Raw genomic sequence first — 24,124 nt, forward strand, 5'->3', positions numbered from 1 at the left:
CCTGCTCCATTAAAACCTGGATGAATGTTAGGGGGTGCAGAGGTTTCCAAAATGAATCCATCCTGCCCTTGGGTCCGGGTCTAGTGTGGTGGGGGGCCAGGATGCCCACTCCACAGCAGCTGGGTGCAGGTCAGCCTGAGCTCTCCCGATATCTAGGCTGTTCCAGAAGACCTTTAAGTGAGATGATCTTGGAGTATTATGTCCGGCGCGAGTTGAGGTGAGACCTGAGCGCGTTCCACGAAGTAACAAAGCCTGGTGTGGCTTGAGAAAAGGGTGGGGAGAGTGGGCAGCCAGGCAGAGAACACGGCTACGGGATTCGGGGGCCTCCCCCGCTGCACTGGCGGCTCCCAGCAGAGGGCGCAGTCTGGCCCGGTGCCTGCCGCCCTCTGACGTAAAAGAGCTTCCCGGGCGGGGGCGGGGCTTCCGGCGGTGCGCTAGGTCATCCGGTGTCTTGGCCCGGTCGTCCTTCCCTCGGCACGTGTCCTCCCCGCGATGCTTCCCCTGCTGCGCTGCGTGCCCCGCGCCCTGGGCGCCGCTGCCACGGGCCTCCGCGCCGCCGTCCCCGCCTCGCCGCTCCGGCAGCTGCTGCAGCCCGCGCCCCGGCCGTGCCTCCGGCCCTTCGGGCTGCTCAGCGTACGAGCGGGCTCCGCGCGGCGCTCCGGCCTCCTGCAGCCCCCGGCGCCCTGCTCGTGCGGCTGTGGAGCTCTGCACACCGAGGGTAAGGTTCGCACACCTAGGCTGGGGTGCAGGGGCCCAGCTTGGAACGGATCCCGAGCTGGACACTCGTGATCGCTGGCTCCCCTCCTCGTGTCTTGGAAATGTGACTTGGCAAAAGCCCGGAGGGGTCGTGGTTTGAAAATGCTGGTCATGTCTTTCGGCAAGTGGAAGCGGGTAGTTGGAAATGCTTTTGTTTTGTACGGAGAGTAATGATAGTCCGTGATGAGAAATAACTTCTGGAACCCAGTAAATACATCCTGGTGTTTTTACAGAGCGGAAACGGACGTTTTTAGGCGTCAGTTGGGCTAGAAGTCTTAGAGCAGCCATAGAAACAGATTAGACACAGTTCAGGTCTACAGGGTAAAGCAAATGGGCTTTTCTCTTTTTGGACCATCTTGGTTTTTCCTTTTAGGAGACAAAGCCTTTGTTGAATTCTTGACGGATGAAATTAAGGAAGAGAAGAAAATCCAGAAGCATAAGTCCCTTCCCAAGATGTCTGGAGATTGGGAGCTGGAAGTGAACGGGACGGAGGCTAAATTATTGCGCAAAGTTGCTGGAGAAAAGTAAGTACTGGCCCAGGGGTTCTAGGAGACTGAATCCCTTACTCTGCAGCACCTTGTCCTGGCCATCCCAAGAAGGTCCTGATTAGGCTCAGTGCTTTGATAAAGTGGTTTTTGAGGAAGAATGTAATTAGAAATTTTCTTAGGTTCCAGGGAGTACATTCACTGATACACATTTGCTAAGGCCTGGTAATTAAGGAGACATTAAGCAGCTCCAAAATGTGTATCGGGAGTCTGTTGGGATGGCAGACAACCAGCATTGGGTTACTGATGACAGTTCTGTGCCTTGCCTGGATTTAGGCACTGGAATTTTAGGGATGTTTAAAGTACTGACAAATTCACTTGTTTAGGATTCACATAAAATTATCCCCTCTGGCTGGCGATTGTAGTGGTTGAGAATGAAAGCTATGTAACTCTTAAGTAACAGGATGAAGTTACAGTATAGAGAGGCCATCAGAGGTAGAGAGTTCTTAGCCAAGCTTAGCTCACCCTGTCCCCTAAACTGCTTTGTTTTGGAAACAGGGTCTCTATCTTGCGCTCTAGCACAGACTGGCCACAGACTCTTGGTCCTCCTGCTTGAGACACCTATGTGCTGAAGTCATAGGCCTGTGCCACCACACCTGGTGCCCTAAAACTGTGAAGCCCTTGTTTGTGCTATTTTGTGTTACTCATTCACCCCGTCTTCCTTAGAGAAGTCCTACTCTGGCTCTGCTAAGTGCAAGGCCCAGGATCAATCCCCAGGGCCTCGAGAGCACAGTGCGCTCTCACAGTATAAGAAAGCAGTTTTACTCAGTGGGGGCCTGTCATCCTAGCAATAGATGTGGGCGGAGATAAGAAATTTCAAGGCCAGGCTGTGGTGGTGGTGGTGGTGGTGGTGGTGGTGGTGGTGGTGGTGGTGCACACCTTCAATCCCAGAGAGGCCAGTCTGGTCTACAGAGTGAGAGTCAGGACAGCCAAGGCTGCAGAGAGAAACCCTATCTCAAAAAACCTTTAAAAAAAAAAAAAAAAAAAGAAGAAGAGGAAGGAAGGAAGTTCAAGGCCAGGAGAGGGTCTAGACTGTGGGTGCAGCTAGTGATGGCCTTCTGGCAGGGTGATAAAGTTGTGGTTTCTGTCTCCTTAAAGCCTCTCAAATTCAATCTTGGGGAATCACCCTCCCCTAGCCCTTACCAGATTCTCCCTATCCACCCAGCTCCATACCCTTTCTTTCTCTCTCTCTTTAAAAAAAAAAAAACACAAACAAGCAAAACAAACTGCCAGGCATACCTTTAATCCCGGTACTTGAGGCCAGTGGATCTCTAAAGTCAAGGCTAGTCTAGTCTACAGAGTAATGTCTACAAAAATATCCTTGAGATTGTTTTGTGTTGGCTTTGGGGGCCTACCCTGAAGTGTGATTGATACAGGCACTGATACTCCTTTGTAGAAGACTTGATTTTTTTCCCTGGCAACCAGTGCCAATTGCAGATATCTTGAGTGGGGCGGGAGCCCATCTGGCTTGAGTATGCCCAGCAAAGGCCCCCTTTCTAACACCACAGTTGACACTTCCACTCTTTTAGACTAGGAGGTACCCTGGACTTGATCCCCATCACCGAGGATCGGGGAGACGTCTCCCCCTCTTAATATTCTCATTAACTTTGGGGATTGAGTTCTTGCATACGTAAGGGGAGAGTGTACGCCATATTCAAACTGCTTGCCTGACGTGTGAGGCTCTGGGCTCCATCCCCACCGCCGCCGCAGCACACACTTAGACTTGTTAGTGTTAGGGCTAAGAAACCATTGCCTGGGCAAGGGTTGCAAAGATTTGAGTCTGTTTTCTTACAGTTCTACAGTTTCAGACCTTACGGTCTGTGACCCATTTTGTGAAAGGTTTCGATTTGTTTTTTTGTTTGTTTGGGGTGTTTTATTGTTGTTGTTGTTGTTGTTGTTGTTGTTGTTTTGCACAGCATAATATACATAGATCACTTGTAACTTCACCTAAATCATTTTAGGGTTTTTCAGCCCATTTTGTGGCCCAGGAACCCAGCTTAGTCCAAGTTAGGCGTGTTTTATGGTTCAGCCTGCCATTCTTTTTCTATGACAAAGCAGCCTGACAGCAAGGCATTGACCAGTTCGGCTCCAGGAAGCAGCATTCAGTGTGCTCTTACATGGGTTGGCTCTGCTGAAGTAGAAATAGTCCCGAACTGCTTCCAGGCGTCATGGCAAAGGAATTTATCTCATTTTAAGACATGCTTTGGCCGGGCGGTGGTGGCGTATACCTTTAATCTCAGCAGGAGACAGAGCCAGGTGGATCTCTGTGAGTTCAAGGCCAGCCTGGTCTACAGAGCAAGTTCCAGGACAGGCTCCAAAGCTTCACAGAGAAACCCTGTCTCGAAAAACAAAACAAAACAAAAACCCAACAACAACAAAAAAAGATTCGTCACATAAAGATTCGTACAACCTAAAGTTACCACAAAAGGGCCAGGATGCAGCTGTGAACGTTTGCCAAACATACACAAGGTGTTTGAGCTCCAGAACCTCAAAAAGGGAGAAAGGAAAAGTTACTGGGTGTTTCAGTTCCTTGTTTGTGATTGTGCAAAGTGTGATTGTGCAAGGTGAATCTGTTGGGCTGTGTTTTGTGAGGCTTTTTTTCTGGGGCAGATGACTGCTCACCTCCATCAGCTTCCCTGGAAAGACACCAGGATGCCAGCCTTGTTTAAAAGTTTCTCAGTTCCCAGCACAGCCAGCTGGGGTGGAGACATTGTTTCAGCGTGCCTTTGCACGGGTGTTACTGTAGCAGGCCTCCCTCTTCTGTGTATCCCTCAGTTAACATTGTACCTTAGTGTGTTTTCACTTGCCTCTCTAGGATCACTGTCACTTTCAACATTAACAACAGCATCCCTCCAACATTTGATGGTGAAGAGGAGCCCTCACAAGGGCAGAAGGCTGAAGAACAAGAGGTAAGCTAGTGATACTGCAGCCAGCCATTTATCTGTCCTGAAAGGTGGGGGCTGGGGTTTTTGTTTGGTTGGTTGGTTGGTTGGTTTGGTTTTTTGAGACAGGGTTTCTCTGTGTAACATCCCTGGCTGTCCTGAAACTTGCTTTATAGACCAGGCTAGCCTCGAACTCACAGACATCTGCCTTTCTCTGCCTCCCAAGTGCTAGGATTAAAGCCATGTGCCACCACACCATGCTAGAAGGACTGTTTCTTTTCCCATCTTTTAAAAAATTTCTCTCCTGAAGCCAGGCCCTAGTATTACATGCAGTTAATCCCGGCACTTGAGAGACAGAGGCAAGGGGAATCTGAGTTTGAGGCCAGTCTGGTCTATAGATTGAGTTCTGGGACCGCCAGGGCTACACAGAGAAACCCTGTCTCAAAAAAAAAATCCCCCTTCCCTCCCAAAAATAATTTTTCCTCATGCTAGGAGGAGGTGGGGCTGTCACTCCCTGTGACTAGAGCAGTAGTTTGGAATGAGTTTCAGCTGGAGTTGAGGGCCCTGTTCTAGTGTACATTGCCTCCCTGCAGGTTCTAGGCTTTATTGTTGGGCCTGTGCTCTCTTAAAGCAAAGGAGCTATGCCTGTGTTTTGGGGCGGGGGAGTTCTTGGTATCAAGACAGTATCATTTGACGTGTTTCAGTGTAAAAGATGTTCTAACAATTGGGTGGTCAATACTAGTCATTTGGCCAAAATAAGGCTGAGGGACTTAAGGAAAAAAAAAATGTAAATTGTGTTTATTCATTCACTTACTTGTTATGTTATTTGTATGTGTGCACTTGAAGTCAAAAGCAACTTCCAGGAATCAGTTTATCCTTCTGCCATGCGGGTCCCAGGGCTGAACCGAGGTCATCAGGCTTTAGCAGCAAACACCTTTACTTGATGAGCCATCCTGCTAGCCCAGCCTTAAGAGATTAACATTTGGCCAGCTGAGATTTTCCCTTAGGGTGCTGGCCCACATGGCTGGATCTAGGTAATATTCAAGTGTTTTAGAAATGGTATGCCTGGCTTAGAAGCCAACCATTGTGAGGGCCACAGGATCCCCAGGCCATCTGACTAAGCAGATGTCAGCACTGTTTACACACAAGTGTGAACAGCAGAGTCCCTGTTGTGCTTGTCATAGTGTGCACCCCGACTCCTTACCCACTGTCTGGGCCTGTCCCTTAGGTCACCGTAAAAGGAAGCTGCTGCATTTTCCAGTTAAGGTGGTCACTTAGCCAGAGCTCTGTGTGCCAGGCTCCAGTCCTGATCTAAAGCAGCCGCAGGGGAAGGAGCTCCAGGTCCATGCTTTAGCCATCTCTGCGGGGTGTAGGAGCAGAAACAGCTCTCAAGAGCTGGTTCACAGCTGTGCCTGGACTTCAGACACCACTGTAAACCCCGTGTTCTTTTAGAAAGGAAGTTGCTAACAGGATTGATGAACTGCTTTAGTGCTATGTTGGCCATGGCTATCACACTCTGCACCACCTGAGGCTGTCGGTCCAGGTGTGTGCGCCCCAACAGCCTGGCTAATGTTTTTGTTTTCTTTATCCAGCTGCCAAATAAATTACCCACAGAGGCTTATTATTACTCATGAATGCCCGGGCCTTAGCTTGGCTTATTTCTAGCCAACTTTCCTTAGCTTAAATTATTCCTTTTACCTTTTGCCTCTGGGCTTTTTTTACTTTCACTCTTACTCTGTGGTGGTGGGTGGCTGGGTGGCTGCCCCCAGTGTCCTCCTATCCTTGTTCTCTTGCTCTTTCTTTTCCTCCCAGATTTCTCCTATTTATTCTCTCTGCCTGCCAGCCCCACCCATCCTTTCTCCTGCCTCGCTATTGGCCGTTCAGCTCTTTACTAGACCATCAGGTGTTTTAGACAGGCAAAGTAACAGCTTCACAGAGTTAAACAAATGCAACATAAAAGAATGCAACACATCTTAAAATAATATTCTACAACAGGCTAAAGTTATCCCAACCTAATGGCAGTGGGTATCAGACACTGCACCACCTGGGGCCATTGGTCTGGGTGTGTGCACCCCAACAGCACTGGCATGTACTGACTTGTCCCTGTTTCTCCAGCCAGAACTGACATCAACTCCCAATTTTGTGGTTGAAGTCACAAAGAGTGATGGCAAGAAGACCCTTGTACTGGACTGTCACTATCCTGAGGATGAGGTTTGTAGGGTGGAGTGTCTTCTGATCTCATGTAGCATGTACAAGAATCTGGTAATCTAGACCAGGACGGGAGGGGAAGGAAGGTGAGAGTGGGTGGGAACTGCAGGGCCTTTCTTGGCACCTCAGTTCTTAACCTCTGCTGTCCCTCAGATTGGACAAGAAGATGAGGCCGAGAGTGATATTTTCTCTATCAAGGAGGTTAGCTTTCAAGCCACTGGTGACTCTGAATGGAGGGATACTAACTACACACTCAACACGGACTCCCTGGACTGGGTGAGTGCTAGCTGAGATGGAGGATGCTCGGCTGTTGCAGAGGGTCAAGGAATGGAAGTGGCATTCTGTGTTTTCATACGTGCAGTAGCCCACGTGGGAATGTCACAGGACAACTCTGGGGACTTGGTTGTAACTAGAGTTTTCCTGCCTGGCCCACAGTCAGGACAAATCTCTATCACCCACCAGTCCCACAGCCGCTCAGACCCGACCAAGTAAACACAGAGACTTATATTGGTTACAAACTGTATGGCCGTGGCAGGCTTCTTGCTAACTGTTCTTACAGCTTAAATTAATCCATTTCTATAAATCTATACCTTGCCACGTGGCTTGTGGCTTACCGGCATCTTCACATGTGGCTTGTCATCATGGCGGCTGGCAGTGTCTCTCTGACTCAGCCTTCCACTTCCCAGCTTTATTCTCCTCCTTGTCCCGCCTATACTTCCTGCCTGACCACTGGCCAATCAGTGATTTATTTATTGACCAATCAGAGCAACATATTTGCCATACAGAACATCCCACAGCACTTGGTTCTATCCTTCCACTGTGTGGGTCCCAAGAAACCAACACCTTTACCTGTTAAGCCATCTTGCCAACCCATTTTCAATCTTGTTCTGCTGTTGTTCAAGCTACTCGATATTTTTCTTCCCAGGCCTTGTATGACCACCTGATGGATTTCCTTGCTGACCGCGGGGTGGACAACACTTTTGCAGATGAGTTGGTGGAGCTCAGTACAGCCCTAGAGCACCAAGAATATATCACCTTTCTCGAAGATCTCAAAAGTTTTGTCAAGAGCCAGTAGAACTGTCAAGAGACTGAGGGCTTTAATTTAAATGGCAAGCTTTGGCCAGTGAACAAAAGCTACCTTGACATCAGAATTATGCTTTGAAATGGCTGTCATCCTAATACCATGGGAGGAAGGAAGCAGGTTTGCATTATTGCTGCTACGCTTCCAACTGCTACTCATTTGGGTGTTTTTCTCCTGTATAAATCTATTGTTTGTAGGTTTTTGTATAACATAATGATGGACAATAAAATTGATCTTATCTCCTCCAAGAAGAATCAGATTCTTTTTCTTTTGCCCTGCATCAGAACACCAAGAGCAGAGATGTTTGAACAGTTTTAATGTAAAATAAGTTATATACAAGAGGCTTGTGCATGCAGAGACCCTCTCAGAGGGAATGAGTTGTCAGCCCAGCAGTGAAGTGTGAGGCCAGGATGACTAGAGGATCACAGCCCAAGTGTCACAAGCCTGGATTAAACAGAAAACAAGTTAGTGTAAATTACATTCTAGCCATGAACTATTAGGTGAGCTGGTCTTAAACTCCTGGGCTCAAATTATCCTACCTCAGCTTCCCAAGCAGCATACGTTGTCATGCCTGCCTGCTTGCTCTTTAACTGCCCTTTCCATCCTCTCCAGTACTTGGTCTGAAACTGACATTTAAAAGAACTTGGTGCACACCTTTCATCTCCAGCACTGGAGAGGAGGTAGGCACATCTCTGAGTTTGAGGCCAGCCTGGCATATGTAGCAAGTTCCAGACCAGCCAGGGTAGACCACATTTCCCCCAAAAAAGAATTTAACATGAGCTCTGCTACCATTTGAAATTCTACAAGGCTGATGTGCCATTTCTCTTCGTGTGTGTGTGTGTGTGTGTGTGTGTGTGTGTGTGTGTGTGTGTAGGCCTCAAGTTGACAGATGTCTCCCTCAATTGCTCTCTATTGACCAAGGACTCCAGCTGAACCTGGAGTTCCTTGATTGGCTAGTCTGTAGTCAGCTTGTCTCAAGCATCTCCCTGCCTCTGGCCTCGTGAACTGGGGGATTATAGGTAGCCACCATGCCTACATGGCTTTTTTGTTTGTTTTGTTTTTCGAAACAAGGTTTTTCTGTGTAATAGCCCTGGCTGTCCTAGATCTCGCTCTGTAGACCAGGCTGGGCTCAAACTCACAGAGATCCGCCTGCCTGGGATTAAAGGCGTGCGCCACCACCGCCCGGCCCCTACATGACTTTATATGGGTTCTGGGATCCAAACTCAGTCAGGTCCTCATGCTTGCAAAAGAGCCATCTCAGCACTGCACTTGCTTTCTTTTTATTTTATTTTATTGTTTTTATTTTTCGAGACGGGGTTTCTCTGTGTAGCTTTGCGCCTTTCCTGGATCTCGCTCTGTAGACCGGGCTGGCCTCGAACTCACAGAGATCCTCCTGCCTCTGCCTCCCGAGTGCTGGGATTAAAGGCGTGCACCACCACAGCCCGGCTTGCACTTAAACTTTCTAAGAAGGCAGAGGCTGAGGTCATTTGGCCTGTGCCTCTTCAACTCTTCCACTTTAGTTCACTTGTAAAAACCCATTAACGGCCGGGCGGTGGTGGCGCACGCCTTTAATCCCAGCACTCGGGAGGCAGAGCCAGGCGGATCTCTGTGAGTTCGAGGCCAGCCTGGGCTACCAAGTGAGTTCCAGGAAGGGTGCAAAGCTACACAGAGAAACCCTGTCTCGAAAAACCAAAAAAAAAAAAACCCATTAACTACATACAGTGGGTGTAAGAAAAACAAGTGGGAGAAAAATATTCCTTGTCTTCAAAAACAAAGACAAACAGGTCACTCCAGCAGTGTTAAGGGAAACCTGGTGTCAGGTACAGCTGGAGCCCAAAAGTACTGGACAATTTTATGTGTGGTTCAGGTTACTACTGAATATCTGGCACATTGTAGCACTCAGTGACTCCAAAGTTCCCCTGTTTGGAACCTGGAAGCTATAATATGTCATATATACTAACACTGGTTCCCACAGCAAACTCATTCCATATGCTTCAATTCTTCGTGCGTGTGTGTGTGTGTGTGTGTGTGTGTGTGTGTGTGTGTACACACAAGCACACTATATGTTGTGGAAGACAAAAGACAATTTGCAGGAACGTTTCTCTGCTTCTACCACATGAGGTCCAAGGCTTGAACTCGGGTTGCCAGGCTTGGCAGCAAGTGCTCTTACCTACTGAGCCATCCTGCCAGCCCAACATCCGGTTTTGAGACAGGTTCTCACTATGCAGTCGAGGCTGGCCTTAAACTCCCTGTTTCAGCCTCCCTAGTACAGGATTACAGGTAAGTGCTACCACACCCTGCTGATACTTTCTGTGAAGTAAATCCCTCAAAAAAAAAAAACCATGTTTATTTACCTTTTTCTAAGCCATTATTTCCACCAAGAGGGGAACAGAACTGACTGCTGGTGTGCTCTTACAACTGACTAGATCCCATGGAGGCTTACCAGGCAGCTCATCAGAAGACTGGGCTTATCTTCTGTTCCACCGGTGACTGAAAATTCAGGCGTGTGGGGACAGTGTGCACCGTGTTCATTTATGTTATCCTCCAAACAGGCACGCAGCTTCTGCTCTGTCAACCCTGGAGACTGGCAAAGTTCAACCACAACTAATCTTTTTAAATTTTTTTAAATGGTTTTTTTTTTTTTTTTGTTTGTTTTTGTTTTTTTTTTTCGAGACAGGGTTTCTCTGTGTAGTTTTGGTGCCTGTCCTGGATCTCACTCTGTAGACCAGGCGGCCTCCTGAGTCCTGGGATTAAAGGCGTGCGCCACCACCGGGCTTAAGAATTTATTTATTGGTGTTTTTGCCTGTATGTATGTCTGTGTGAGGGTGTTGGGTTCTGGAGTTACAGACAGTTGTGAGTTGCTATATGGGTACTGGGAATTGAACCCTGATCCTCTGGAAGAGCAATCAGTGCTCTCAACCCTGAACCATCTCTCCAGGCTCAGCTAATCTTAAATACTGTATAACCAGCAGGTTGACAACCTGAATCGCCAATCAAGACAGTTTGATTCTTTGGAGGCTTAGATGGTTGGGGGCTGGGATTGCAGCTCAGGTGGTAGAATGCTCGCCTGGCAAACATACCCAGCACAGTGTAAAGACCAAGTGGAGTGGCACAAGCCTGTAACCCAGCACCTGGAAGGGACGTCAGAAAGACCAGAAGTTGAGCTATAAGTGAGTTTGAGGCCAGCCTGGGCTACTACTAGACTCTGCCTCAAAACCAAAAAAGGGCATCTGGAGAGATGGCTCAGTGTTCAAGAGCACTTGCTGCTCTTCCAGAGGACCTGGGCTGACAGCACCCACATGGCAGCTCACAACCAACTATAACTCCAGTTCCAGGGGATCCAACACCCTCTTCTTACTTCCAGGGCTCCAGACACATACACAGTACACAGACATACATGCAGGCAAAACATAGGAAGTCTATCTGGTAGGCTACTAGGAACAGATCTTGTTCCTATTGGCCAAGATGCTAAGGAGTCCTGGCTTTCACCCCCAGGGAGCTACTCTACCATGCTTTCTCTACCATGATGCACTGACCCCTCTGAAGTCCTAAACCAAAATAACCCTCTCTCAGGTTATTGCTGCAGGATCCTGTCAGTGACAAGAAGGGTAACGCACGGATGTGTACAACTGACTCCAAACCGCCACCAGAGGCTCTTTAATACAGTCGGTGTAATAGGGAATGTGTGTGGACACTTACGTGAAATGGGATGTGCAGGCCACACGGACACGTGACCACACTGTTCATTATTCTCAGGTTGTACCTAGAGACAGAATTAGGATTCCCAGATCACTGTGGTAACAAGACCTGGTTCCCTATACCTCTCAGTCAATAGACTAGGGTGCAGAGGCATCACCCTTACTTTGGAGTAGGGAATGAGAACCAATAATACTAAAAAGATTTTGAAAAGCCTTACTTTATACACACAGGACAGATGAGGGGGTTTGCTTCCCACTCAGCCAACATGCTGTTGAGACAATTTTCATCAAACTGTAAGCTCTTCTCATACTCGCTTATGATGGACTTTTCTGCAAGGCAAAAGGCCCAGGATTGTCCTGTACCTGTAGGGCAGGTCTATTCTATTTTACAGATAAATGTGAAACCTAGTCAAGACAAGGCTATATGGAGTAAGTCACTGTGATATAAGATGCAAAACTGTGTACTCTACACAATGCTCTCAGAACCTCAAGAAGCAGATGGCTCGCAAACTCATGGGCAAACAATAAAGAATGGATGAAAGCTGGCCCTCGGGTGTACATGTAAAGATATGCCCACACATGCAGAGTGACATGTTTACTATTCAAGAGGCAGGTTTCGTTATGCTATCCTGGCTAGTCTGAAACTGAGGCTCAATTGCCTTCCTGAAAGCCTACCCTCCTCCATGAGATCACAAGCAGCTGGCCCTACAGGCACAGCCGCAGTGCTCAGGTGAACGAAGAAGCAAGAGGCAGGATAAAATAAACATGGACACTGCTTCCCAACTCTACCACTGAGTAGCTATGGGACCTGTGTGAGGATACTGTTTTCTATTTGTCTAATCCTATCTTTCACAGTAGTCAGATGGAGGAAACGGCATCATAAATGAGAAGTTCATGGCACAGAGCCAATGGCCCTCACTGTTGGGATGATAGACGGCCAAGAATTAAAGGTCCAAACAGCCTTCTGGACACTCAACTCATGATTGAAGTCGAAGAACAGGGATTAAGAACTAATCCTAGGGCTGAGGATATAGCTTTAGAGTGTGCCTCCATGCCAAGGCTCTGGGTTTATCCCTAGCCCCCAAACAATCGAAAACAACGAAACCAATCCTGAGTCAAGGTAGGGCCAGCCTAAGAGTAGGTGCACGTAGGTAGGAGAGACTACATCTGGAATTACCTTCATCACACAGCTCCTGTTCGATGTCCTGCAGCACAGCTAGGTCCCCTGGCAGTCCCAACTATAAGAGAAAGTAGAGGGAGGGAGTATAGCTCAGACGAGCAGCACTAGCCCAGCATGCAAGAGCCTGGGTTTGATTCCTGAGCATGGCACAGACAGACAGACAGACAGACAGAGCAGAAAGTGGTGTCTTCACCTTCCATGTGAAGTATTAATCGGCCACCAGGTCCCATGGGGATTTTTAAACGAAAGCTGCCTCAAAGACCCCAGATTTACCTGGCAAAACTGGTCTAGTTTGCATGCAGAATCTGCTGACAGTATAGCAATGTGGCCACGCTAAACTAACAACAAATGATCAAAGTACCCACCACCAAACTTAAGGGAGATAAAATCAGGCAGCACTTAAGGAAAAGTCCTAAGACAGGCCACGTGAAAAGGTCTAGTCTTAGAAAAGCTATTTTAGCTTCTGTAAAGCTGGAATAAGACCGACCTGAGAGGCCTGTTGTGAACACTAACTGTGGTGATGTTATGCTGACCATTTAGCATACTGTAGGACACATAGATGCCCCTGAGAATGCATCATTATTATACAGTGCTTTGATGGTTTCAAGGGTTTTCATGTTTTGCTATACAATTCTATAATGTTTCTGCCATTTTCTCTATTTTATGTAAATGTAAAAACTAAGGCTCAAAGAAACACAGTACAGCTGTGAGTCAGTCAAACTAAACAGAATTCTTAAATCCTGATGCTAGCCCATAGCCTTGCCTGATACACTGTAAATAGTTTTCTATGGACACACAACTCCAAACTCTGATTGGCTGGAATCAGAATGTTGCTGTAGACATCCTTTTCAAAGAGAGGTCCCTAACCCATTCCTAGTGAGTCAAAGTTTCCAATGGGGAAAGCAAGAATGACATTTTCTTCCCTTTTAGCTTCATAAGTTATTAAGTTTCATTACAAGGTTGCCACGTGCCTAAAGTCTAGTATTGCAGAACCATCAATATAGAATAATCTACTCAGAAGGAGAAAGGCCTGAGCCAAAAGGCTCTTAGAATTATGCTTGGGGGCTGGGAAGTGGGTAGGTTGAAAAGACCTGGATAAACAGAAAGATGTCACCAGAAGTTCTTTGTAGAGCAGCCAGCCCCTAGCCACAGCCCCCTTGACTGACCTGAATCAAAGCCTCTGGATAATTCTCTACTGACTGCAAACAATTCCACTCTTCCTCCATCACTTCTTGCACAAGCAATCTGTCTGAGGCTCTCCCTGGTGTACCACTTGCAGCCTGGCGGTACTTGTTCAGGAGCCTGTGCCGGCTGTTTCTCATTCTCTCGAGACATCTCTTGGGGGGGGGGGGGGGGGGTTCAGAACAGTAAAAGAAAGAAAAGGTCAATTCCACTAAAAAAGAAAGGGAAAAAAACTCCAATTAGTTCGTAAAATATTGAAAGAATCTTAGATGCAAAATTTCATATTCTCAAGTCCTCATCCACACACAGACAGGTAAAATCACAGTGCTTTGCTCATGCATCTCCAGATTCCTATATTTTAGATTTTATCTTGAATGCAAGCAGTTGGGTACGCAGCACCTGCATCCACAGACTGACCTCAGACATTGATATGGCTTCCAAATTCCTGCTACTGTACATATGGCTTTAGTAATGATCTTCTACAACAGTACTTCTCAACCCTGATGATTTTTTTTATGTGCGTATGTGTGTGCCTGTATGGGTTTATGTGCACTGCATGAGTGCAGGTGCCCACAGAGGCCGGACGATGGCAATGGTGGATGCCTTGGAACTGGAGTTACAGCCACCAGGTCTGCTGCAGGAGCATAAGTGCACTTAACACTTAGCCATCTCTCCACCCTCAACTCAGGACGATTTTTGGTTGCCACAGCTCTGCTGGTAGAACTGCTATTGGCTGATGCCATTTAGGAGGTAGGCCAAGGAATCTGCATCTAAGTGTTCTACATCGGACAAAACAATCTCCCATAACCGAACTTTCCCCTTCAAAATGTCAGTATTCACGGCTGAGAAACCCTACTCTGCATAATATTTCCAGCACTGCGATTGTTTTTTCTAGAATATACCCACTCCTTTAGAGACTGCTGAACAGAGAGCTATGCTATTTCTCAGAGGGACTATTTGACTTCAGAAGGCTTACTACAACTCTCCTAACAGTAACTGAGATTCTTCTGACTCTTCAGAAGAAAAATAACTTCTATCTCATACGACAAATGAATACAGAGTGCTTCTCTCCGTAACTCAACATTAAGTGGCGGTGTCACAGCAAGCAGCAGCTACCGCTGTCATGACACTTAACATCTGAAACAAACTCGAATCCAAAACCAAAGCTTCCTGGGATAGCACCTACTCCAGCCAAAAGCCTGAAAGGTAGCAGGCGGTGGCCAGGACCCAGGCCTGTGGCAGTAGTCTTGAGTTCGAGATCCATCTCGCTGGCTAGGCACTCCGGGCACCTGCTTCACGACCAATAGCGAAGCGAGGGAACAGAGGACAGTGGTCCTTGGGACAGATTAGGGAAGTGATTACGACCCAAATCTCACACTTACCTTCCTGAAAGCTTCTTTCCAGGGCGGCGAGCCCACTTGTTTGTACAACCAGCGGTGCGGAGACCCCGAGGACTCTGCCATCTCTTAACCGGAGACGGCTCCCAAATCCCCGCCCCCTAGCCGCGCGCAAAGGATTCCGGAAGTTCTAGTTTCTGGGCGCTGACTGCCCTTCAGGTCGTAAGGTCTTCTAGGAACTCACTAGTGTCTATCCCCTCACAGAGACAGGCTTAGGGAAATCCACGGGTGGACGAAGTAGTGACTGATGAGGAGTAAACACCACCTGGGCTGAGGGAGGTGAGTCTTGAGTGAAAGTTCTGAGTTTATCCAGGGGGAGGCGTCAGCAGACAATTAGATACACACATCCCGTTCTTAACCCTACGCACTGGCCTTCCAAAGCCGTCTCTAACCCCGCCAAGTGGTTGACCCCGCCCCGCCCCGCCCACTTTGGCGTCATTCTGCGGCGCTGTAGATTGGCTTTCCTCTAGTGATGCCTGCCTAGCGGGCCCACCCCTCGGGATTCCTACTCGCTGATAGGCTGAAGCCGTGAAGTGCTGGTCGCGGATTGGCTACGCGCCGCGGCGGGGCTGAGCTCCCAGAACCGAGAGCTGCTGCATTCAAGATGGCGGCCGCCGAGGGGCCTGCGGGTGATGGGGAGCTGTGGCAGAGCTGGCTCCCTAACCACGTCGCGTTCTTGCGGCTCCGCGAGGGCCTGAAAAACAGGAGTCCGGCCGAAGCGGAGAAACCAGCGGCTTCGACTTCTCCCTCGGGCCCTCCTCTGCCGCCGCATTTGCTGACGAGAAACCTGGTCTTCGGCCTCGGAGGGGAGCTCTTTCTGTGGGACGCAGAAGACAGCGCCTTCCTGGTGGTTCGCCTTCGAGGCCCCAGCGGGGGCAGCGTGGAGCCCCCTCTCTCCCAGTACCAGGTGCGCCAGTCCGTCTGGAAAGCGACCCTTAGCGGGCACCTCACTCGGCTCTTTGGTTCGCTTCCCATCTTGGGTGTTGGGCTCTGTAGTGGGTGTGCTCGCGGACTTGAGCGGGCGTCTTTCGGGAGCATCCCGCTTCGAGTGGAAAAGTCCGTCTTTCGTATCTTTATTCCTCTCCAGCAGGCTTATTGTCTCGGTCCCTGCCAGGCACTTCGAGGAAGTGGTGTTCTGAGTGTCTGGGAGAAAAAGAGAGGTCCGTGACATGATAAATGGTCGGTGCTCTGAGGAAGACAGCGGTTTTAGTTGTTTGGCCCAAAGAACCCTGTTTAAAGATGTGAACTTTAGGACAGGTTTATTGTGAGCTTTAGGACAGGTTTAAAAGGACCAAATTACCTGACTGAAATGAAAAAGGGAGTCCCTGTGTTTTGTTTTTTTGTTTTTGCCCCTTTGGGCGCTCGCTAAAGTTGGAAGGGTTTGTGCGTTTGTTGCAGCGCAGGGACTCAACACACGCGCGCATGCGCACACTCCCATTAACGCATCCTTAGGAGAAATACACACACCTTCACCTCCACCAGGGCAAGCACAGGAGTTCCAACTCTGAGCTAGGTCTTCATACCTTTTTGATTTGATGAGCCAATGAATGGCATGTGAAGGTTGATATAATCAGAATTATTCTAGACTTTCTGTGACCGAATACTGCTTTATTGAAGTGTTCGTTTGTAGTAAACTGATTCTGTTTTAAAGACTTGCTCCCCAAGCCGGGCGGTGGTGGCACACGCCACTAATCCCAGCACTCGGGAGGCAGAGCCAGGCGGATCTCTGAGTTCGAGTTCAGCATGGTCTAGAGTGAGATCCAGGACAGGCATCAAAACTACACAGAGAAATCCTGTCTTGAAAAAAAAAAAAACTTTCCCCCCAATATTTTATTCATATATATATATGTATGTATATGTATATATAACATAATTCTTTATTGATTCTTTGGGAATTTCACAACATGTACCCCAATCCTGCTCACCTCCCAGTCCCTCCAGATCTGCCCCTCACCCCTGTAGCATCCCCCAAAGTAACCTCCCCCCAAAAAATTAATTGGAAAAAAAAAAGAAAGAAAAAAAACTACTTTGCTCCTCCGTTACAGACTTTTTTTAAGCCAGGACTGGTGCGCAGGTCTTTAGTCCCAGCACTTGGGAGGCAGAGGCAGGAGGATCTCTTTGAGTTTGAGGCCAGCCTGGTCTACATAGTGAGTTCCAGGACTGAGAGACCCTGTCTCAAAAAGAAAAAAGGAGCAAGCAAACAAACAAGAAAAAAAAAAAAAAAAACCCAAAATGTGGCATTCATTCCAATGCATGAAATCTCCTGTGTGCCCTGGACTAATTCTTGTTGAGAAGTGATTGATTTTAACAAGGTGCAGCCAGTACTCTTGAGAAACTTGGTCAATATTTACACATTTACCTACTGTAAAATTCCCATTAAGAATAAATATCAGGCCGGGCGGTGGTGGCGCACGCCTTTAATCCCAGCACTCGGGAGGCAGAGCCAGGTGGATCTCTGTGAGTTCGAGGCTAGCCTGGGCTACCAAGCGAGTCCCAGGAAAGGCGCAAAGCTACACAGAGAAACCCTGTCTCGAAAAACGAGAAAAAAAAAAAAAAAAAAGAATAAATATCAGAAATTCGTGCATTGTTTCAATTAATTATTTTCTTTTGATTTTCTTTTTTTCTGGTCTGAAATCACTTATGTAGCCCAGGCTGGTCTGGAACTCCTGCACCAGTCTCTGAGTGTTGAGATTACAGGTCTGAGCCAGGCCGGTCTGTGTGTGTGTGTGTGTGTGTGTGTATGTGTGTGTGTGTGTGTGTGTGTGTGTGTGTGTGTAAGATGATCCTATGTTACCAGACTCTGTATTTTTGTTGTATTTTCTCATTTGTAAACACCAAAACAGAGATTCTGTCTACCTTATTTCTTTATGTCTAGCACTTGACCTAATCCTAGAGCATGCAAGAGCTCTGTTAATATTTGGTGACTTTGTTTTTGTTTTTATGTTTTTTTTTCAAGACAGGGTTTCTCTGTGCAACCACCCTGGCTGTCCTAGAACTTGCTCTTCAGACTGGGCTGGCCTCAAACTCAGAGATCAGGCAGATCCTGATCAGAGCTGGAATTAAAGCTGTGCACCACCACTGCCCAGCTCTGCAACAGGCATTTAAAAACAAACTGGCTTACAGATACAAAAGCAATTAGAAATCTTATTATATTCAAAAAAGCCTTATCTTAAATGATTTTGGCTTAGCATGATTCTCCATACAAAGGTAAATAATATAGTGACAGTCTCATCATTATTTACTAAGAGTAAAAAGAAAAGAAAGTAGTAATCTGAAATGGTCATAAGAATAGGTAGTACCAGTATAAAAGTGAGTATTTTTGAGGATGTATGATGCTATCACAAATTATTGGAACTCCCTTAAAATATCACTCTTTTATACTATGCCACATAGATAAATCAGTACTGTTTGCTGCAAAACTCTTGAAGCTAATCTGGGGTTTCATTTTGTAGCATTGGGTGGCCTGAAACTCAAACAGAGCCACCTGTATCTTCCTCCCGGCTACTGGAAATAAAGGTGTACACTACCATAATTGGCCTGAAGCTATTCTTTATTCTACAGTACTGTTTATAAAATGTTATCTCGTATTAATACATCTAAAGTTATTTATTCACTAAGTATCAAGAGTCTGCTTGATGCCAGAAATACAGAGAAGAAAAACAAATCTTAAGTAGTGCCTATTAGGTTATGTGAGGAGGCAAGTTTTTGTGTTTTGTTTGTTTTGGGTTTTTGTTTTGTTTTTTTTTTTTTTTTTTTTTTTTTTTAAAGATTTATTTATTTACTATGTACACAACATTCTGCCTGCATGTATGCCTACAGGCCAGAAGAGGGCACCAGATCTCATTACAGATGATTGTGAGCCACCATGTGGGTGCTGGGAATTGAACTCAGGACCTCTGGAAGAGCAGTCAGTGCTCTTAACCTCTGAGCCATCTCTCCAGCCCTGTTGTTTTGTTTTTTGAGACAAGGTTTCTCTGTATACAGCCCTGGCTGTCCTGGAACTCAGACTGTAGACCAGTTGGCCTCAAACTCAGTGATCTTCCTGCCTTTGCCTCCCAGAGTTCTGGGATTAAAGGCATATGCCAGCATACTGCCTGGCTAAAGTTTTTTTGTTTTGTTTTTAATTTTCTCTTTATGCATGTTCTGTCTGTATATGTGTGCATGTACTATTCATGTGCCTGGTATCCACAGAGGCCAGAAAATGGTTACAGAACCACCATGTAGGTGCTAGGAATTGAACCCAGGTCCTCTGGAAGAGTAGCCACTGAGCCATCTCCAGCCCTAAGACTTATTTTAAGTGTGTGTGTGTGTGTGTGTGTGTGTGTGTGTGTGTGTGTGTGTGTGTGTATGAATGAATGAATACAGGTGCTCCAGGAAGCCAGAAGAGGGTGTCTGATTCCCTGGAACTGTAGTTACAGACTGTGAACTAAGAATGTGAGTGCTGGGAACTAAACTCTGGTCCTCTGCAAGAGGAGCAAGTGCTTTTAGCGGCTAAGTCATCTATCAAGCACCCAGAGATAATTTCTTGGGGAATAATCAGTTAATAAAACAAGTGTTAGTACTTATCCAGAATGCTGTTATTTTGTAACTATAGAAAATTAAAGCATGATTGTGGTTTCAAGCAACTCCCAAATATATTAACATTAAAATTAACTATTTTTACTAAATTTTCAGAGATTACTTTGCATAAATCCACCCCTGTTTGAAATTCATCAAGTCTTATTAAGTCCTACGCAACATCATGTAGCACTTATAGGAATGAAAGGACTTATGGCATTAGAATTACCTCAAAGATGGGGAAAGGATTCTGAATTTGAAGGTGGAAAAGCAACTGTGAATTGTAGGTAAGTTGCATTTCCATTTAGTGTTTAACTGTAACTTGCTAAGATCAGAGGTTGTTGAAATGTATTTTGGGATTCTACTATTGGAACATTTGAGCATTCATGTGATCCTGCAGACTGGCTTCCTGTGTTGCTATTGCTGTTACCATTTTTTTTAATGTGTATGAGTGTTTTGCCTTCATTTATGTAAGTGCACACTGTACTGCTTGTGTGCCTGGTACCCAGGAAGCCTAGAAGAGAGAGTCAGATCCCATGGAACTGGAGTTACAGATGGTTGTGAGCTGCCATGAGGGTGCTGGGAACCAATCCTGGGTCTTCTGCAAAAGCAGCAGGTGCTCTCAACCACTGAGCCACCTTCCTAGCCCCTTTTGTTACTGTTTTTGAAGAATACTGTATTAATATTTATTTGTAATTACAAGAAACAATATCAGTCCGTTATTTTTACGGAAATAGCTGAAAGTTTGCAGTTAGGTGCATGAGCTTAAGAACTATTCACATATTGAAGTAAAGTGTGTGGATTAAGGATTTTGTCTGTTGATTAACATCTTTGTTCCAAGATACCATTTAGATGTCAGGCCATTTTCTGGTCATTGCACTTTGTACTGTGACATCATAAATGTACCATGAGCTACTCATGCCCTAAGGTACATCAGTTGGTCAGCTGCCAGGTGTTCAGTCACAGAAAGAAAACATCTAAATTAAGGCTCATGGCTTCTTCCAAGTTTAAAAAAAAAAAAAAAAAATCAAGGGGGTGAGGGGAGTCTTAATACCTACTGTAACAAAGCCTACCAAGTAATAGCCCTTCCCTGCCTCCCTGCCCCACACAGGGGTGAACCTGGGACTGCAGAAATATGATGCCCAACTTTCAGTTTCATTTTTATACACACACACATAAATTAAAAAATAAAAATCCAGGAAAGTGGGAATCTAAAAGGTCTACTGAAAAGAATATAACGTAGAAACCTAGACTTACCTTTACCTCTATAACATAAAGAGGGTCTACTTGAATTGCTTAATAGTATTTAGATCACTGTTTCTTAGTTTTCAGAATAATCATATCTGCCCTTATAGTTTCTTTACTACATTGATTTGCAAAAAGACCAAACAAGAGGCAATATCAAAACACATCTGTAAAGAACTATATAAGCTGGGTATGGTAATACACAAATGCAATCCCAGCCCTCAGGATGCTGTGCCAGGAGAATTGCTGTGAGTTCAAGGTCAGCCAGGGTTACATTGTGAGTGCTAGGCTCTAGCCAGGGCTATGTAGCAAGATCCTGTCTGAACCAGCAAAACCAAAATGTATAAAATATATTACTGTAATGTAGAAAATATTTGCACTTTGGTTCCTTGGATAGTTTCTTGGAATGCTCTCAGAATGACAAGAGAAGGAAAGGAACAGTGTTACAGTAGGTTAGAATGTGTTTCTTCCAAGTTCTACACACAAATGTTTTTGAAATTGTTTTATTTTAGTACCACGCCGATTGCTGAGAGATTTTTCACCAGCTCTACCTCTCTGACTCTGAAGCATGCTGCGTGGTATCCAAGTGAGATGCTGGATCCCCACATAGTGCTGTTGACATCAGACAATGTGATAAGGTGACCTTTACCTTTCCTAGTTTACCTTGTGAATGGAAAAGCTTTGTGTCTTACTACTTATTTACTGAATAGTTGCTCAGGCTAACACGCATAAGTGACTGAATATTGTAATGATTTGATCTGATTGCCTATTGTGAACCATTCTCTCTTTTCCCCCCTTTGAGATAGTGTCTCACACTGTGTGGACAAGGCTAGTCTTGACCTCACAGAGATCCACCTGCCTCTGCCTCTGTCTCCTGAGTGCTGGGATTAAAGGCTTGCCTCCTCCCATTCTCCCCCTCCCCACCCCCTTCCAAATCCACTCTTCCTGTTTCTGTTGAGAAAGGGGCCAGCCTCCCATGGGTATCAACAAGCATGATATATCAAGTTGCTGTAAGACTAAAGGTGTGGGGAATGGAGCTCAGTGGTTCAGTGCTTATGCTTGAGGTCTTGGGTTCCATCCTTAACGCTGTTATCCACCCCCCACCCCCCAAAAAATGTTGCTAAAGATAGAGAGCATTTCTTTGGGTCATAAACTCCCCTTCTGCATGGTTAACTAGAAGAAATAGGCAAGCTCTTTGGCAAAGAGATGATTTGAGAACTAGTAGGAAATTCTTTATAAATTTTTTTAGATTTATTTTATGTGTATGGGTGTTTTGCCATATGGGTGTTTTGTATATATGTGCACCTCATGCATACCTGGTGCCCATGGAGGTCAGAAGAGGAAGGAACCCCACAACTAGAGTGGCATGTGTGTGCTGGAGATCAAACCCAGCTCCTGTATGAGAGCAACAAGTACTCTTAACTGCTGAGCCATGTCTCCAGCCCCTAGTAGGAAAATACTTAAGAACTGATTAAACTGTTTTGATGAGATAATGTCTTACTCTGTAACCCACACTGGTCTGTAAATGTAGCCCAGAGTTCTTCGTGGTCCTCTCACCTCAGCCTCCCGAGTGATAGAATTACAGTGTGAGCTACCCTGCCTGACATCAAAGAGAACTTAAGTACTATTTTCTTTCTTTTTTTTTTTTCTTTTGACTGCTAGAATTTACTCTCTCCGTGAGCCTCAGACACCCACTAAGGTGATTGTACTTTCAGAAGCAGAGGAGGAAAGCTTAATACTCAATAAAGGGTAAGTTTTTATTTGTCACAAAATGTTGTGTTTATTGAGAATGTAAATGCAGTTTTACTAGTAACTACCAAAATATCCAAAGGTAAGTTTCAACATGCTTGTGGTAATAAAACAAGTCACAAATCTGTCATTGTAACTAACAGCTTGATCTCTTTTCTAAGAAAATTCTAAAATTTTTTTACTGGCAGAAGTAATACATCATAAAATTGTACAGTTCTAAAAATTGTAAAAGTGTTAGGCTGGAGGCCTACCAGTGCACTCTTATGGGTAAGGCAGATTGCCGAATTCCCAGCACCTGGAATAGAATAGACTCAGTCCTGATTACCGTTTTTTGTTGTGTTGTGACAAGGTCTCAATACATGGTCCTGGCTGTCCTGGAACTCACTATTTAGACTAGGCTGGCCTCACAGAGATCCACCTGCCTCTGCCTCCTGAGTGCTGGGATTGAAGGTGTGCACCTCTATGCCTGACCTTCTGATTATTTCTGGCTTCTTTTGTTTTCTTACCTACTACATGCCCTGGCTTACTGTTAATGGAATCATCCTTTGAACTTGCAGAACCCAGCCCTCTGGCCTCCTGATCAGTCTTTCTGGTGGGCACTACACATAGTCAAATACAGTGTGCACACTTAGAATGAAAGCTAATGTCAATATTTTTGGAATTTCCATTTAGTTATCTTCATGTTTAGTTTTTCTTGTTCTAAATATAATTTCTTGAACATTTTATGCATCTTTATTCTGTATTTGATACTTTGGTTTTTGTTTTTGTTTTTCAAGACAGGGTTTCTCTGTGTAACATCCTTGGCTGTCCTAGAACCTGATTTGTAGACCAGGCTGGCCTTGAACTCACAGAGATCTGCCTGCTTCTTCCTCCTGAGTGTTGGGGTTAAAGGCTTGTGCTACCACCACCCGGCCTGTATTTGACACTTTTAATACTTGAAAGTCTTACTGGGAGTGACAGTGATGTACTAAGATCTGTGTTTGTTCTTCTCCTGACCTACAGTCAGGTTGCTTTCCTCTTCATTGATGATCTCTTACTGGGAATTTATATTTACCTGATCTTGAAGTGTGGGAATATTGAGAATCTGAGTTGGGAGTTTATTTCTCTAGGGTGGATTTATGTCTACTGCTAAGAGCCAGGGGTTGCTACCGCCTGGAACTGTTTACTCCCTGATTGTCCCAACCCTGAAAGTTTCACTTAAATGATGTGAAGAAATACAGTACCAGCTTAAATTCCAGAGCATTTCTTTCCATAATAGGGCAGGACCTAACTCAGAGGTTAGTCCTGTTCTTGAGTCTGGGCATTTTCTGTCCTGTAGTGTCTTTCTGGAACTAACCTCGTTAGGTGGTAGGGTTTTGTTTGGTTGGTTTTTGACAGGCACAGTATGTATATAAGAGTCAGTAGAGCAAATATAGTGTTAAGTACTCTGATCTGGCATCAGTCAGCCCACCTGGTTCCAGTCTAGACTCTGCCACTTGCCTTCTATGGCATCTGGGAAAGTTTCCTAATTGTACTAAGCTTCATTTCTGTGACTACATTCCATAAATATAAAAAATTGACAGTGCTCATTTCTTAGGATTTTGTACAGAGTGAATGGGATCATTCATTAAAGAGTGCTCACAACCTGGAATATAACTTAATGGT

General features: G+C 45.8%; 3 protein-coding genes across 6 annotated transcripts in view; 2 read left to right on the top strand and 1 right to left on the bottom strand.

Moving 5' to 3' along the window:
- Positions 1–477: 477 nt before the first annotated feature.
- C1qbp (complement C1q binding protein) lies at positions 478–9,812 on the top strand. The gene is made up of 6 exons (XM_052756408.1): positions 478–718; positions 1,130–1,280; positions 4,117–4,210; positions 6,299–6,394; positions 6,545–6,667; positions 7,317–9,812. Exons 1-6 carry the CDS (start codon positions 493–495, stop codon positions 7,464–7,466), a joined length of 840 nt encoding a protein of 279 aa, XP_052612368.1. The 5' UTR covers positions 478–492; the 3' UTR covers positions 7,467–9,812.
- On the bottom strand, positions 7,772–15,349 carry Rpain (RPA interacting protein). Of its 4 annotated transcripts, XM_052756409.1 has the most exons (7): positions 14,915–15,348; positions 13,517–13,687; positions 12,348–12,408; positions 11,389–11,500; positions 11,172–11,235; positions 9,916–10,056; positions 7,772–7,916 (listed from the first exon to the last, which is right to left on the bottom strand). In XM_052756409.1, the coding sequence occupies exons 1-7, from the start codon at positions 14,993–14,995 to the stop codon at positions 7,887–7,889; spliced, it is 660 nt and encodes a 219-aa protein (XP_052612369.1). In that variant the 5' UTR covers positions 14,996–15,348; the 3' UTR covers positions 7,772–7,886. The 4 variants fall into 4 exon arrangements, 2 of the variants coding, with proteins under 2 accessions (XP_052612369.1, XP_052612370.1); XR_008222217.1 differs by lacking the exons at positions 11,172–11,235; positions 11,389–11,500 and having other exon boundaries at positions 14,915–15,347; XM_052756410.1 differs by lacking the exons at positions 11,172–11,235; positions 11,389–11,500 and having other exon boundaries at positions 9,916–10,049; positions 14,915–15,349.
- Positions 15,350–15,494: 145 nt separating this feature from the next.
- Positions 15,495–24,124, top strand: part of Nup88 (nucleoporin 88) — a 28,404-nt gene continuing 19,774 nt past the window's right edge. Inside the window, exons 1-4 of the mRNA XM_052756405.1 lie at positions 15,495–15,836; positions 19,604–19,773; positions 21,244–21,369; positions 22,394–22,480. Coding sequence (XP_052612365.1) covers positions 15,534–15,836; positions 19,604–19,773; positions 21,244–21,369; positions 22,394–22,480 — 686 coding nt within the window. The 5' untranslated portion in view covers positions 15,495–15,533. The remainder of the gene's footprint in view (positions 15,837–19,603; positions 19,774–21,243; positions 21,370–22,393; positions 22,481–24,124) is intronic.

Source organism: Peromyscus californicus, unplaced genomic scaffold (assembly GCF_007827085.1).
Source record: "Peromyscus californicus insignis strain IS unplaced genomic scaffold, ASM782708v3 Scaffold_3__1_contigs__length_106647218, whole genome shotgun sequence".
In the NCBI taxonomy this organism is placed as follows: Eukaryota; Metazoa; Chordata; class Mammalia; order Rodentia; family Cricetidae; genus Peromyscus; species Peromyscus californicus.